The sequence below is a fragment of the Salvelinus namaycush genome, chromosome 33, assembly GCF_016432855.1.
Source record: "Salvelinus namaycush isolate Seneca chromosome 33, SaNama_1.0, whole genome shotgun sequence".
NCBI lineage: Eukaryota > Metazoa > Chordata > Actinopteri > Salmoniformes > Salmonidae > Salvelinus > Salvelinus namaycush.
The window spans coordinates 19,441,473-19,454,719 of record NC_052339.1 but is presented as its reverse complement, the minus strand read 5'-3'; the positions used below and the strand labels follow the sequence as shown (position 1 = coordinate 19,454,719).

The 13,247-nt window shown below is 44.2% G+C and overlaps 1 protein-coding gene across 1 annotated transcript; it reads left to right on the top strand.

The window, feature by feature from the left end:
* Window positions 1–661: 661 nt before the first annotated feature.
* On the top strand, window positions 662–11,790 carry plcxd2 (phosphatidylinositol-specific phospholipase C, X domain containing 2; the record flags this gene model as incomplete). Its single annotated transcript, XM_038972675.1, has 8 exons — window positions 662–673; window positions 3,554–3,620; window positions 5,395–5,531; window positions 5,623–5,742; window positions 5,931–6,140; window positions 10,291–10,401; window positions 10,651–10,781; window positions 11,631–11,790. Coding segments are annotated over 8 exons (948 nt in total), but the record flags the coding sequence as incomplete, so codon positions are not given.
* Between the last annotated feature and the right edge of the window lie 1,457 nt (window positions 11,791–13,247).

The following is a 13,247-nucleotide window of genomic DNA, read 5'->3' as shown; positions in this document are numbered from 1 at the left end:
TTATCTGCAAATTTTGTCATCAAAGTCTAGCATTCTCTGGATTTATGGTGCTTTCAAGACAACTGGGAACTCAGAAAAAATAAGGTTGAATCATGACATCAGTAATCTTCAGGTCGGGGGTTCTGGAAAGAGGCCCGAGTTCCCGACTTGGAATTCCGAGTTGGATGACTCGTTTTTTCCCGAATTCCCAGTTGTCTTGAACTCACTGAAGTCTGAGATTTCCCAGTTCTGAGTTTCCAGTTGTTTTGAAAGTGGCAGAAGTCATGCTGGATTGACAGCATGGCCAATGTATTCAACATTTTTTGGCCCATGGTGTTGCATGTGAATGTTTATCCTGGAAAAGAGACCCTTAAACCCAGACTTGAACCATACACTCTCTCCACTGAATAGCAGGCTTGTGATTGCTTTGCAATGCTTGCAGTTAGCCACTGATTCCTTCCAAACCACTCATTGTTGAATTTGAGATTTCCAACTTGTTGTGTTAAGTTTATTTCCACTGGCCGATGAGCACCGATACATTTTATCTATAATTTCTCTTCATATGACAAGGATTGAAAAGGATTTACCAGTAGATTGTCGACGTGATTCATGACTATGACTGCTTGTCTAGCTTGCTAGCTAAGATTTTGAAAGTATAATGTTGACATGATCAGTCCAATCAAAGCTACGGTATATAACGTGATTTGACGTCATTTTATCTGTGGCCAATGACCTAGAGCCTTCTTGGATGGGCCCTTCTAATGTAAATATATGGCAGCATCCAAGGTGCTTGAACTTTCGAGTTCTCGCTGTAGATTTTGCAGTGATGTAGTGACCCAATGAGTGACAAAACACCAAGCCAATCACTGCGCAACTAGAGAAGATTACCAACCCCTACGCTCTGTATTTTCCGCTGGCTGCCCCACCACCACAGAAAGCACTGAACTAGGCTGAAACACCTGCATTTTGGAGCTGCCTTACTCAATAAAGCAAAAAAGAGACCATGTTTGTACTGTACGTGGCTTTATTAATGTAAGGATCCGCCCCTTTTTTTTAAAGAATCGCCTAAAATGACATACCCAAATCTAACTGCCTGTAGCTCAGGACATGAAGCAAGGATATGCATATTCTTGATACCATTTGAAAGGAAACACTTTTGAAGTTTGTGGAAATGTGAAATGAATGTAGGAGAATATAACACATTAGATCTGGTATAAGATAATACATAGAAAAAAAAACTTTTTTTAAATATATGTTTTTGTTTTTGTATCATTGAAATGCAAGAGAAAGGCCATAATGTATTATTACAGCCCAGGCGCAATTTAGATTCTAGCCACTAGATGGGAGCAGTGTATATGCAAAGGTTTAGACTGATCCAATGAACCATTGTATTTCTGTTCAAAATGTTCTGTCAAGACTGCCCAAGTATGCCTAATTGGTTTATTAATAACTTTTCAAGTTATTATACTGTACACTCTCCTCAAACAATAGCATGGTATTCTTTCGCTGTAATAGCTACTGTAAATTGGACAGTGCAGTTAGATTAAGAAGAATTTCTGCCAATATCAGATATGTCTATGTCCTGGGAAATGTTCTTGTTACTTACAACTTCATGCTAATCGCATTAGCGCACATTAGCTCAACCGTCCTGCGGGTGGGACACCGGATCTGTAGAGATCCTTTTATTTATTTTTTACATTGTTTGCTAACTGATATGTGACATGTATTAATGCCATAATAACATGCAAAACAGGCAACAACAAACATTTTTTTATTTAGATTTATTTTTAGCTAAACAGGTGCTCTTTGAGTCCCACCTGCCCTGAATTACTGGTTGCCTCTGATCACTAGCAGCACCATATAACCATGTAAAATTCGGAATATGTGTAAATGTACTTGGCGAATAGGTCATTATCAAAAACGTCATGAAGCCAATATTCTATTTTCTGCTGTTGGGCAGCTTCAAACTACATTTTAATGGAAGCTAATGTTGCTAGATATGGTAGAGATGGCGGTGTCAGAATACTTCAAAAGGGCTCAATATGAGGAAAGAGACAGGTACTTGGACAAAATCCAGCTGTGTGATGGGTGTGATCCTTTTACGATAAATCCGGGGGTGTTATCAAACAACAGATTTGCCCAGCCTCCAGTTTCCAGCAATTATTTACTGTAGCTAGCTAACTTAGCTACTGTACCAGATAAGCTACTACAGCAAAGACCAGGTTGCAACCCAACACCAGATGAAGGATTATAAAAGCTTGGCTGCCTGTCAGAGTGAAGAAATATAATGTGAAACATTAAAGTTTTGTTAGCTACTTGTTAGCATTACGTTTCTGTAGCACGATAGCTAGCTAACGTTAGCTAATCCCCTGGATTGATTGAAAAATGATCATGCCCCTCCCACAGTTTGACTTGATCTATGTATATATTTCTCACGTCGTTATCCTTTTTGTTTTGGTCAGGTGAACCATTCGCAGCAAATGTCAGGCCCTGCTTTGATGGTGAAGGGGGATGGAGAGGTGATACACTGCACTTGTATGGCAGGGTAAGAGCAGTGAATCTGATGAAAGCCTCACAGGCTGATTGTAACAAACTCATGCTTTCAATTTAAGAAATATAAACAATTTATAGATTTAACTGATGCAGGTTGGCAGAGTCATGTTCCCATGTTGAAGCCCTGTTATATGCAGTGGAGGAAGGCGACCCCATGCAAGAATCGGTCCAAAAAAATTTAACTGGGGGGGGGCAAAGAAAATATAACTCGCGGGCCGTTTTTTGCCTGTGGTCCGCCTGTTGCTGACCCCTGTTCTATGCTCAAATATTTAGCAGTGATACACGCAACTTCATTGTAGACTATGTGCACTATACTGTGGACCATTTGTACAGGCAGGCCTTTGTGCTTGCCATGGAACCACAAGGTCACTTGTGTAGGCTATTAGGCCCACTCCTAGTGCCACCTCTCTCCTACTCTCCCTAGTCACATACAGTATATTCTGCAGTGAAATTTTGTCACTTTAATGATGGATGGTCACTTAAGCATTTTTATGGCCATTTAAGATTTTGCCACTCTCTGTCCCCAGGACGGACAGAGACCCCCGACCAAGCCGCTGTCCATCTGTCACTGTTTCCGGTGGTGAGTAGGGTGAGCCTGAGTAGGCTAATGCACAGCACGCATGGAGGGAAGCCCTGCCGGTTTAAACCTGCACGCAGGGAGTGAGGGAAGAAGGGAGGGGGGATAACGAGTGTAATTTCGGTCTAAGAAGATTAGTCAATGTCATTAGCCCGTTGGAGGCACTTGGGCTGCCCTGGTGGGCTCCACACCACTGGTAAAGAGCAGGGAGACAGGTAGGTACACAGGTGGCTCGAGGAGGCATGAAAGGCGCTCTTGCTCCTCACCTCAGGATGATTTATTTTACTATGAGACTCATGGGGGTGGCGAGGATTCTGGCGATACACCAGCAGCAGGTATACCAGATTTGACGATTAACGTTTTTACGGGGGGGGGGGGGGGGGGGGGGCGTGAGATCAGAAAGGAGCCATGAAGACGCGGCCCACGGGTATCGGTGCCTCGAACGCCAACTGGATGAGCTCACTCTCCCCCAAGCTCACAGCTATGCCCCTGAAGCACCTTGCAGTGCCCGGTAAGCACGCGCGTGTGTGTGTGTGTTATGTAAATAAATAACAATATCTGTTATTTACAGTGCCTTCAGAAAGTATTCACCCCTTGACTTTTTCCACATTTTGTTGTGGAATTAAAATGGATGTAATTGTCATTTTTTGTCGATGATCTACACAAAATACTGGAAGAAAATTCTAATATTTGTAAAAAAACAAACAAACCAAAATATCTTGATTGGGTAATTATTCAACCCCCTGAGTCAATACATGTTAGAATCACCTTTGGCAGCGATTACAGCTGTCTTTCTGGGTAAATCTCTAAGAGCTTTCCACACATGGATTGTACAATATTTTATTATTTTAAAAATTCTTCAAGCTCTGTCAAGTTGGTTGTTAATCAGTGCTAGACAGTCTTGCCATAGATTTTCAAAACTGTAACTAGGCCGCTCAGGAACATTCAATGTCGTTTTGATAAGCAACTCCAGTGTAACATAACCTTATGTTTTAGGTTATTGTCCTGCTGAAAGGTGAATTTGTCTCCCAGTGTCTGTTGGAAAGCAGACTGAACCAGGTTTTCTTCTAGGATTTTGGCTGGTCTTTGTGGTATAATCTGTGTTTAAAATTCACTACTTGACTGAGGGACCTTGAAAATCATGTTAAACACTATTATTGCACACAGAGTGAGTGAGTCCATGCAATTTATTATGTGACTTGTTAAGCACATTTTTACTCCTGAACTTATTTAGGCTTGCCTTAACAAAGGGGTTGAATACTTATTGACTCAAGACATTAAAGTTTTTCATTTTTTATTAATTTGTAAAAATTTCAAAAAACATAATTCCACTTTGACATTATGGGGTATTGTGTGTAGGCCAGAGACACACACATCTCAATTTTATCCATTTTAATTCAGGATGTAACACATAAAAATGTAGAAAAAGTCAAGGGGTGTGAATAATTTCTGACGGCACTTTACATGTGTGTGTGTGTTGTAGGGGTATCATATGTCGGTCGACATGAGGCGTATACTGATGACTGTTGGCTCTGACTTGGTTTATGACCTCCCACTGGTAAAGTCTATCTGGGGTTATATGGTTTTAACAGCAAAGCCACACTTTAGCTAAATTAAGTTGCACCTTCTCTGTCTGAGAATAGCTTAGGCTACTGTTGGGCTAGAGAGGAAAACACTGATGCAGCACCTGTGGGTCTGGGGAACTGGGGTGTGACTGATTTTCTGTGTGACGTGTGTGTGAGACTGATGTGGCATGTGTTTGTTTGGTTTACAATGTAGTGAGGCTAGCCTAATGGATTCAGAGAGGGTTCTTGGTGTTAATCTGTACTACCTGGATGAGACCTGAGTTTGTGTGTTTGAGGGAGAGAGAAACAGAGAGAGAGAGAGAGGGAGAGAGAATGCACAAAGTAGATGGTTAGCCCACTCATAAGATCGGCAGAAGGACCTTCACTTCCTTTTCCAGACTGAAAAGGCATATCTTTCTCTATCTCACTTGATCTGTCTCTTCCCCTCTTCCTCCCTCTCTCCCTCCCTCCCCCTCCTCCCTCTCCTCCCTCTCTCCACTCCTCTTCCCTCTCTCCACTCCTCTTCCCTCTCTCCCATCTTCCTCCCTCTCTCCCCTCCTCCTCCCTCTCTCCTCTCCTCATCCTTCTCTCCCATCTTCCTCCCTCTCTCCCTCTCTCCCCCTCCTCCCTCTCCTCCCTCTCTCCACTCCTCGTCCCTCTCTCCCATCTTCCTCCTCTCTCCCCTCCTTCTCCCACTCTCCCCTCGTCCCTCTCTCGCAGGGTCCCATGACTCGTTTAGTTTCTGGGTAGATGTGAAGGCCCCGGTGGGCCCTGACCAGAAGGCCATAGTCAAATACCTGGCCACAGCCTTCCGTTTCGTTTCCAAGAAAGTCATGAAGAAGTGGTCCATGACACAGGTGAGGGTTCAACTGGCTCAGATGATTAACCAATACTCTCTTGAAAAGATGGGATCCTCAGTCTTTGTCAGCATATGACTTTTATCACCAGAACCTGACGTTTAAGGAGCAGCTGGACGCAGGGATTCGTTACTTTGACCTGCGTGTGTCATCCAAACCTGGAGAGTCTGGTACTGAGATCTACTTCATCCATGGCCTGTTTGGACACAAGGTGGATATACTGACCCCATAGCCAGACACCTAGAAGATCAATAAACATGTTATTATACGAAAACCTACAGTAAACGTCTCCTCCTGCTATTGACTTATCTCCCCCCCCCCCCCCCCTCTCTCTCTCTCTCTCTCTCTCTCTCTCTCTCTCTCTCTCTCTCTCTCTCTCTCTCTCTCTCTCTCTCTCAGGTGTGTGACGGTCTGTCGGACATTAACTCTTTCCTGGACGCCCATGGTAAGGAGATGGTCTTCCTGGACTTTAACCATCACTACGCCATGGGGATGGAGCATCACACCTACCTCATCAACATGCTCCAGGAAGTGTTCGGACCTAAACTCTGCAAGATCGGCGTTGTGGAGGAGATCACCCTGGACTACCTCTGGGAGAACAAGTACCAGGTGAGCATGACAGGGTGAGGTCAGAAAGTGTGAACACTCCTCCACTTACAGATCTAGTTGAACCTCTGATAGTAAGACCAAGTCATTTATAAGTTGAGTGTGTGTGACACCTTAGAGTATTAGTGGAGTCAGGATTTCAGTAGAAGCTAAAGTGGATTGCTTACTAAATGCTGCTGCAGCTATTTCAACCTGTCAATCAGGGATCTCATCTCACAGACATTGATTCTCTCTCTCTCTCTCTCTCTCTCTCTCTCACTCACTCACTCACTCACTCACTCACTCACTCACTCACTCACTCACTCACTCACTCACTCACTCACTCACTCACTCACTCACTCACTCACTCACTCACTCACTCACTCACTCACTCACTCACTCACTCACTCACTCACTCACACACACACACACACACACACACACACAGCTATTTCTGTCTGTAAGCGGCCAGTGTGAGTCTTAATGGATGACAGAAGATTAAGTCAGGAGGCAGTTGGTGTGTGTGTGTTTGCGCTTTGGTGTTTGAGAGTGCTTGGGAAAGAATAGTGCTGGTATTTGTATCCCTCCGTGTGGGGGGGTGGGGGGGGGGGGGGGGGGGGGATAGGAGCAGTGGTGGCTATTCAGCATGACTAATGTGACTTGTTTCAGGAAACTAGGCGTATGTCACACGTCACTACTTCACAGGAGAGGCATTTGAACGTAATTATTTTTTATTCAAATGTGTGTTTTGGCAGAAATGCCTTCTGGAATATGTGAACTTTCATGTGCTTTAATAACTAAATTGTATGCCATCTGTATATACGAATACAATTGTTAAATAATGAGCTTAGTTGGTTTAGCTACAGAAAAAGGCAGGAACCTTCCCGCTAGCCATGATTGGATGGGAGAGAGAGGAGTTCGGATTAGTCTGCCATGTAGCGTGCTTTTGTCTACAACATGAGCTGCAGTATGTTTAGGTAATCCTTTCTAACGTGGTGTTTTTGAAAGATATCACGAAGAACTGCAAAGTGTTGCTAAGGCTCTCCACTTTCTGGAGGATCGAGTTTTGAAGTTAGTGGAATGCCCAGTGGAAGCCGAGTATGATAGCTAAGGAGACTGAGAACATGCAGGTGTGATTGGAAATGAGAAGGGAGTTGAGAAGAGAACAAATAAGGCTGATATATAAAACACCTGTCTCCGGATTCCATCTTCAAACAAGCCATACTCCTCAGTACCCCGCGTACCCCCCTTTGACGATCCCGCAGGTGAAGAAGCCAGATGTGGAGGTCCTGAGCTGGCGCGGTCTGCTGTTGGACGTACTGCCAAATTCTCTAAAACGACGTTGGAGGCGGCTTATGGTCGAGAAATTAACATAAAATTATCTGGTACCAGCTCTGGTGGACATTCCTGCAGTCAGCATGCCAATTGCACGCTCCCTCAAAACTTGTGGCATTGTGTTGCGTGACAAAACGGCACATTTTAGAGTGGCCTTTTACTGTCCCCATCACAAGGTGCACCTGTATAATAACCATGCTGTTTAATCAGCTTCTTGATATGCCACACCTATCAGGTGGATGGATTATCTTGACAAAAGATAAAATGTTCACTAACGGTGATGTAAACAAATTTGTGCACAAAAATTGAGAGAAATACGCTTTTTATGAGTATGGAACATTTCTGGGATCTTTTATTGCAGCTCTTTACATTTTTTGTTTATATTTTTGTTCAGTGTAGTTGGTTAGCTACCTGTAGATTCATGCAGTGTAGTTACGTTATGAGTTGGGATTATGGTTAATTGTTGAGCTAGCTAGCTACATGTCTAAACAAAGGACACCACTATGCAAGTAACCATTTCACTGTACTGTTTACATCTTCTGTATCCTGTGCATGTGACAAATAAACATTGACTTTATTTGATATAGTGTGTGTTTACCAGAGATGGTAATGTGAAGAACAACATGACCTGCACCAAAGTCAAATTAGGATATAAAGTTAGGCCAATGAGACAGTGTCCAAGTTCAAAAATTGTCCGGTAGAATGCCCTGCTTTTATTTCGTCACACTCACAACCGTAAGTTATTTTCTGTAATTAGCTTTCCATTAACGTGTAAATAATGATCTTGTTGTAAGTTTATTTTCCTGTAATAATGAATACAAATTAGCTAAAGTTAAGGAGTTGTCAGCTATATGATATGGTCATTATTTGAACTGGCTGGCCAGCTAACTTAACGTTAGCTAGCTAGCTAACAAGCTAGAAACGAACCAAAACATTGTTAGAAAGTTGCTTTTAGTTGCCTGGTTTGCTAGATTGACATATTTTTAAACGGATGGGTTTATTGCTGTTAAAATACACCAGTTATGCTATTTTGGACCACCAGGCTGCTGTCGTTTTTAGGTTTATAATTGTTCATAATGACAACGACAAGTTTGATGTTGGATGACAATAGAATGTTCATGATGTCACTGCGACCACTGTATACAGACATGTCGATAGACATAGTATAAACCAGCCTTTAGTCTTGGGTTGTTTAATACACTACCGTACTCACTGTTTAGCACATGGCCTCACATGTGAATCCTTAAAGAGATGGGTGGGGCTAAGCTTAAGAGGGTGTGAACGATGATGAATGGATGTAGACAAAGAAGAGCTCTTAAGTAGGTGTACCAAAACATTCAAGGGACATTTTCTCAAAATAATTACTATCTCATTGTTCCTCAACTGTAGAGTATGATATGCAATGATAGTGTATGATATCCAATGTTAAAAACACAAATTTTGCTACATAAGACCGAATTGAGTCAATCGGTCACAAATTTCCATTGGGGTGGGGCCAGGGTAGATGTCTGTTGAGGGAGTGGGGAGGATATTACATCATTTTATGAATCCGGTGACTGAGTCTGCTTATTCATTGATGTTATCGGCAGAAATAACCCAGAACATATTCCAGTCCATGTGATCAAAATAGTTGGAACCTGGATTCTGATGGGTCAGACCAGCGTTGTACAGACCTGACCACCGGAACTTTCCTTGAGTCTTTGTTTATAGGCGGGAAGGAGCAAAATGGAGTCATGGTCAGATTTGCCGAAAGGAGGACAGGACATGGCCTTATACCCGTGTCAAAAAGGCGTGTAGCAGTGGTCCAGCGTTGAATCTCCATGAGTTGGACAGTCAATGTGTTTATATTAATTTGGGAGCACGGTTCTCAAATTACTTTTGCTAAAGTCCCCTGCAACAATGAACGCTGCAGGTACGCGGTCTCCAGCTTGTCCAGGGTCCAATGAAGATCTTTGAGTGCATTTTTGTGTCGGCTTGGGGCAGGATGTACACAGCCGTGTGTCGGCTTGGGGCGGGATGTACACAGCCGTGTGTCGGCTTGGGGCGGTATGTACACAGCCGTGTGTCGGCTTGGGGGCGGTATGTACACAGCCGTGTGTCGGCTTGGGGCGGGATGTACACAGCCGTGTGTCGGCTTGGGGCGGGATGTACACAGCCGAGTGTCGGCTTGGGGCGGTATGTACACAGCCGTGTGTCGGCTTGGGGCGGTATGTACACAGCCGTGTGTCGGCTTGGGGCGGTATGTACACAGCCGTGTGTCGGCTTGGGGCGGGATGTACACAGCCGTGTGTTGGCTTGGGGCGGGATGTACACAGCCGTGGTGATAATCCCTAAGAACTCTCTCGGAAGGTAAAAAGGGCAACATTTGATGACCAAGTATTCCAAGTTGGGTGAGCAAAAGCTTGTAAGTTCCTGTACGTTTCCCCATCGCACCACTTGTTATTGGTCATAAAGCAGAACCCTCCGCTTTTGTTCTTGTGTGTGTGTGTGTGTGTGTGTGTGTGTGTGTGTGTGTGTGTGTGTGTGTGTGTGTGTGTGTGTGTGTGTGTGTGTGTGTGTGTGTGTGTGTGTGTGTGTGTGTGTGTGTGTGTGTGTGTGTGTGTTTATCAAAAATGTCTCTCATTTAGAGATGTGGTCAGGTGAGGTTCTATGTTCTGTGACCCTAATCTCGATTCTAGAGCCAGATTACCTGGCAGGTGACAGATGTGTAGTAATCAGACAGGCGGCGAGACCGGTACAATAGGTGAGTCATAATTAGGAATTAGCAGATAGACAGATTATGGGTTAAGGTGTGAAAATGAAATGTTCTGAGAGTGAGTCTGAGTCTTGTGTGTCCCAGGTCATAGTATTCTACCACCACCCGTCTGCTGAGAACTGTCCATTGATATGGCCGGGCAACAAGTGTCCAGCTCCTTGGGCTAACACTACAGACACCACCAAACTCTTTCAGGTCAGTGTGTGTGTGTGTGTGTGTGTGTGTGTGTGTGTGTGTGTGTGTGTGTGTGTGTGTGTGTGTGTGTGTGTGTGTGTGTGTGTGTGTGTGTGTGTGTGTGTGTGTGTGTGTGTGTGTGTGTGTGTGTGTGTGTGTGTGTGTGTGTGTGTGTGTGTTTCGTAGTGGATGAGATAAGGTGATAAATCTCATCTAAAAATTCTATATAAATCCAACTGATGTTGATAATGATTACGATTATGATTCTAGTTCCTGGAGACAACTCTAGGTGAGAGGGCTAAGATGGGGTCCTTCCACGTGACTCAGGCCATCCTCACCCCCAGAGTCAAGACCATTGTCAAGGGCCTGGTCAAGGGGCTACGCAACTATCTAGTCGAGAGGTGTGTGTTATTAGTGTTTGTGTGTGTACTGAGCGTATAGTATGTATTCTGATAGCAGCCAGCAGAGGGTGGTATACACAGTCAGTTTTGTCAGCTTATCAGTAGGTCAGACTCCCAGTAGGGTGAAGACCCTAAACACTGACTGATCTAAGGTCAGTTTGGCGTCTCCCCCTAATGCTAAAGGTAGGACTTGGGGAAGGTAAACTGTAAGGGTAACGGTTAGTTAGACTCTCCAGGTAGTTGCCCTAAGGTACAGATCTAGGATTGGGTTGCTCTCCATAATTCCTCACATTAACCATTAAGAGAAGAAAACAGAAAACTGACCATAGATGAGTGTCTAGAAGCGACTCTGAAGCGGATATTTAGTGGAGACGGCAGGCTGGGAGGAAATGGCCTAATTTTGCGTATCCGCGGAAACAAGATGGCTTATTATCACAGGATAAACATTCCCACTTCCTGGTTTTGTCCTGACGGCTGCAGGGGCTTAGTGGAAGGTTAAGGGCTCTATCACTGATACGACCCTGGCCTTGTGTGTGTGTGTGTGTGTGTGTGTGTGTGTGTGTGTGTGTGTGTGTGTGTGTGTGTGTGTGTGTGTGTGTGTGTGTGTGTGTGTGTGTGTGTGTGTGTGTGTGTGTGTGTGTGTGTGTGCTGAAATGCACCCATAACTAAAACAGTGAGAGCTCCAAACTTAAACAATGCGCTTTGGATACAATAACTATAGTCTGACTCAGTCGCTACTGTACCTCTGCCTCAGACACAACAGCTCTTACACTCCTTCTTTTCTCTCTTCCACTCCCCCTTCCTCCCCTTATCATCTCCCCCCTCTTCCCGTCCTTCTCCCCTTCTCAGGAACCTTCCCATCATATTAACGTGGGTCGAGACCCAGAAACCCGGTGTTGACGGGATTAACATCATCACCTCTGACTTTGTGGAACTGACTGACTTCGCCAACACAGTCATCAACCTCAACAACCTCCTGCTCAACGAACAGGACCGCAAGAAAACCTGACCAACGCCACCATAGAGTCAGAATGAGTAGACCGGATATGAGTCGAAAAGAAACCCACTTGGATCTTTTCACGGTTCCGTTCTACCCATCATGGCAGCTGCATCACTGATCGCATGATCAGACACTCGGGGACACGTGATAATGGGACACTCAGACATACATCACGTGACTATCTCATGCACTTAAAGCTCACATGTCCAGTATTGACTGATCATGGTCAGTCAAATGTCCACAGAGATTCACATATTGTGCTTATAAGTATAGCAACGAACAAGGGCTGAGACTGCTTAAACACACACACACACATAGATTTAACACTATTTCAATGGTAGCAGTTTACAGCTGTGTGTTGACATGCAGTTATTATGATAACACATTCAAGATAGATCATAGCAATGTCATCTTGATTTATAACTAGCAATGAAAGTCTGGCTACAGCCACTCACACACAGCTGTCTGGATGTGTGTGTGTGTGTGTGTGTGTGTGTGTGTGTGTGTGTGTGTGTGTGTGTGTGTGTGTGTGTGTGTGTGTGTGTGTGTGTGTGTGTGTGTGTGTGTGTGTGTGTGTGTGTGTGTGTGTGTGTGTGTGTGTGTGGCTTGTGGCAGTCCACTGATTATCACACTGACACAGAGAAAAACTCCCAGACTAACTGTACATTTCTGTGGTCCTCCTGGAGGGGAATGATGGGAGGGAGAGAGAAGGAGAAGAGAGGTGGAGTCCCAGACAAGGGTAGACAGAATGGGGAAGAGCGATAGAGAGGGACTAAAAGAAAGAATAAGAGGAGACAGGAGATATTGTTCAGAATCAAGGAGGAAAGAAAGTATGTGTGTGAGAGAAAAAGAGAGTGAGAGAAATAGAGAGAGAGATTGTATCAGCACAGCTGCTGTCTGCAGGCAGTGAGGATCTCGTTTTATTCTCCCTCACTGAGAAAGACGTTTTCATTTTACCTCCCTCCCTTTTTCAAATCAAATCAAATTATATTAGTCACATGCGCCGAATACAACAGGTATTTGCCTTACAGTGAAATGATTACTTACAAGCCTCTAACCAACAGTGCAGTTTAAAAAAATACAGATAAGAATAAGAGATAAAAGTAACTAAAGAGCAGCAGTAAAAAATATCAATGTATACAGGGGGGTGCCGGTACAGAGTCAATGTGCAGGGGCACCGGTTAGTTGAGGTAGTATGTACATGTAGGTAGAGTTATTAAAGTGACTATGCATAGATGACAACAGAGAGTGGCAGTGGTGTGGAGAGAGAAGGGGGGGTAAGCAAATAGTCTGGGTAGCCATTTGACTAGATGTTCCCTCCCTTTTTCTCAACTGGTGTGTGTGTCTCTCTCTCAGGCCAAACCGCATTGTTGACGCTCTTGCTCTCAGTAACACACACGCACACACACACACACACACACACACACACACACACACACACACACACACACACACACACACACACA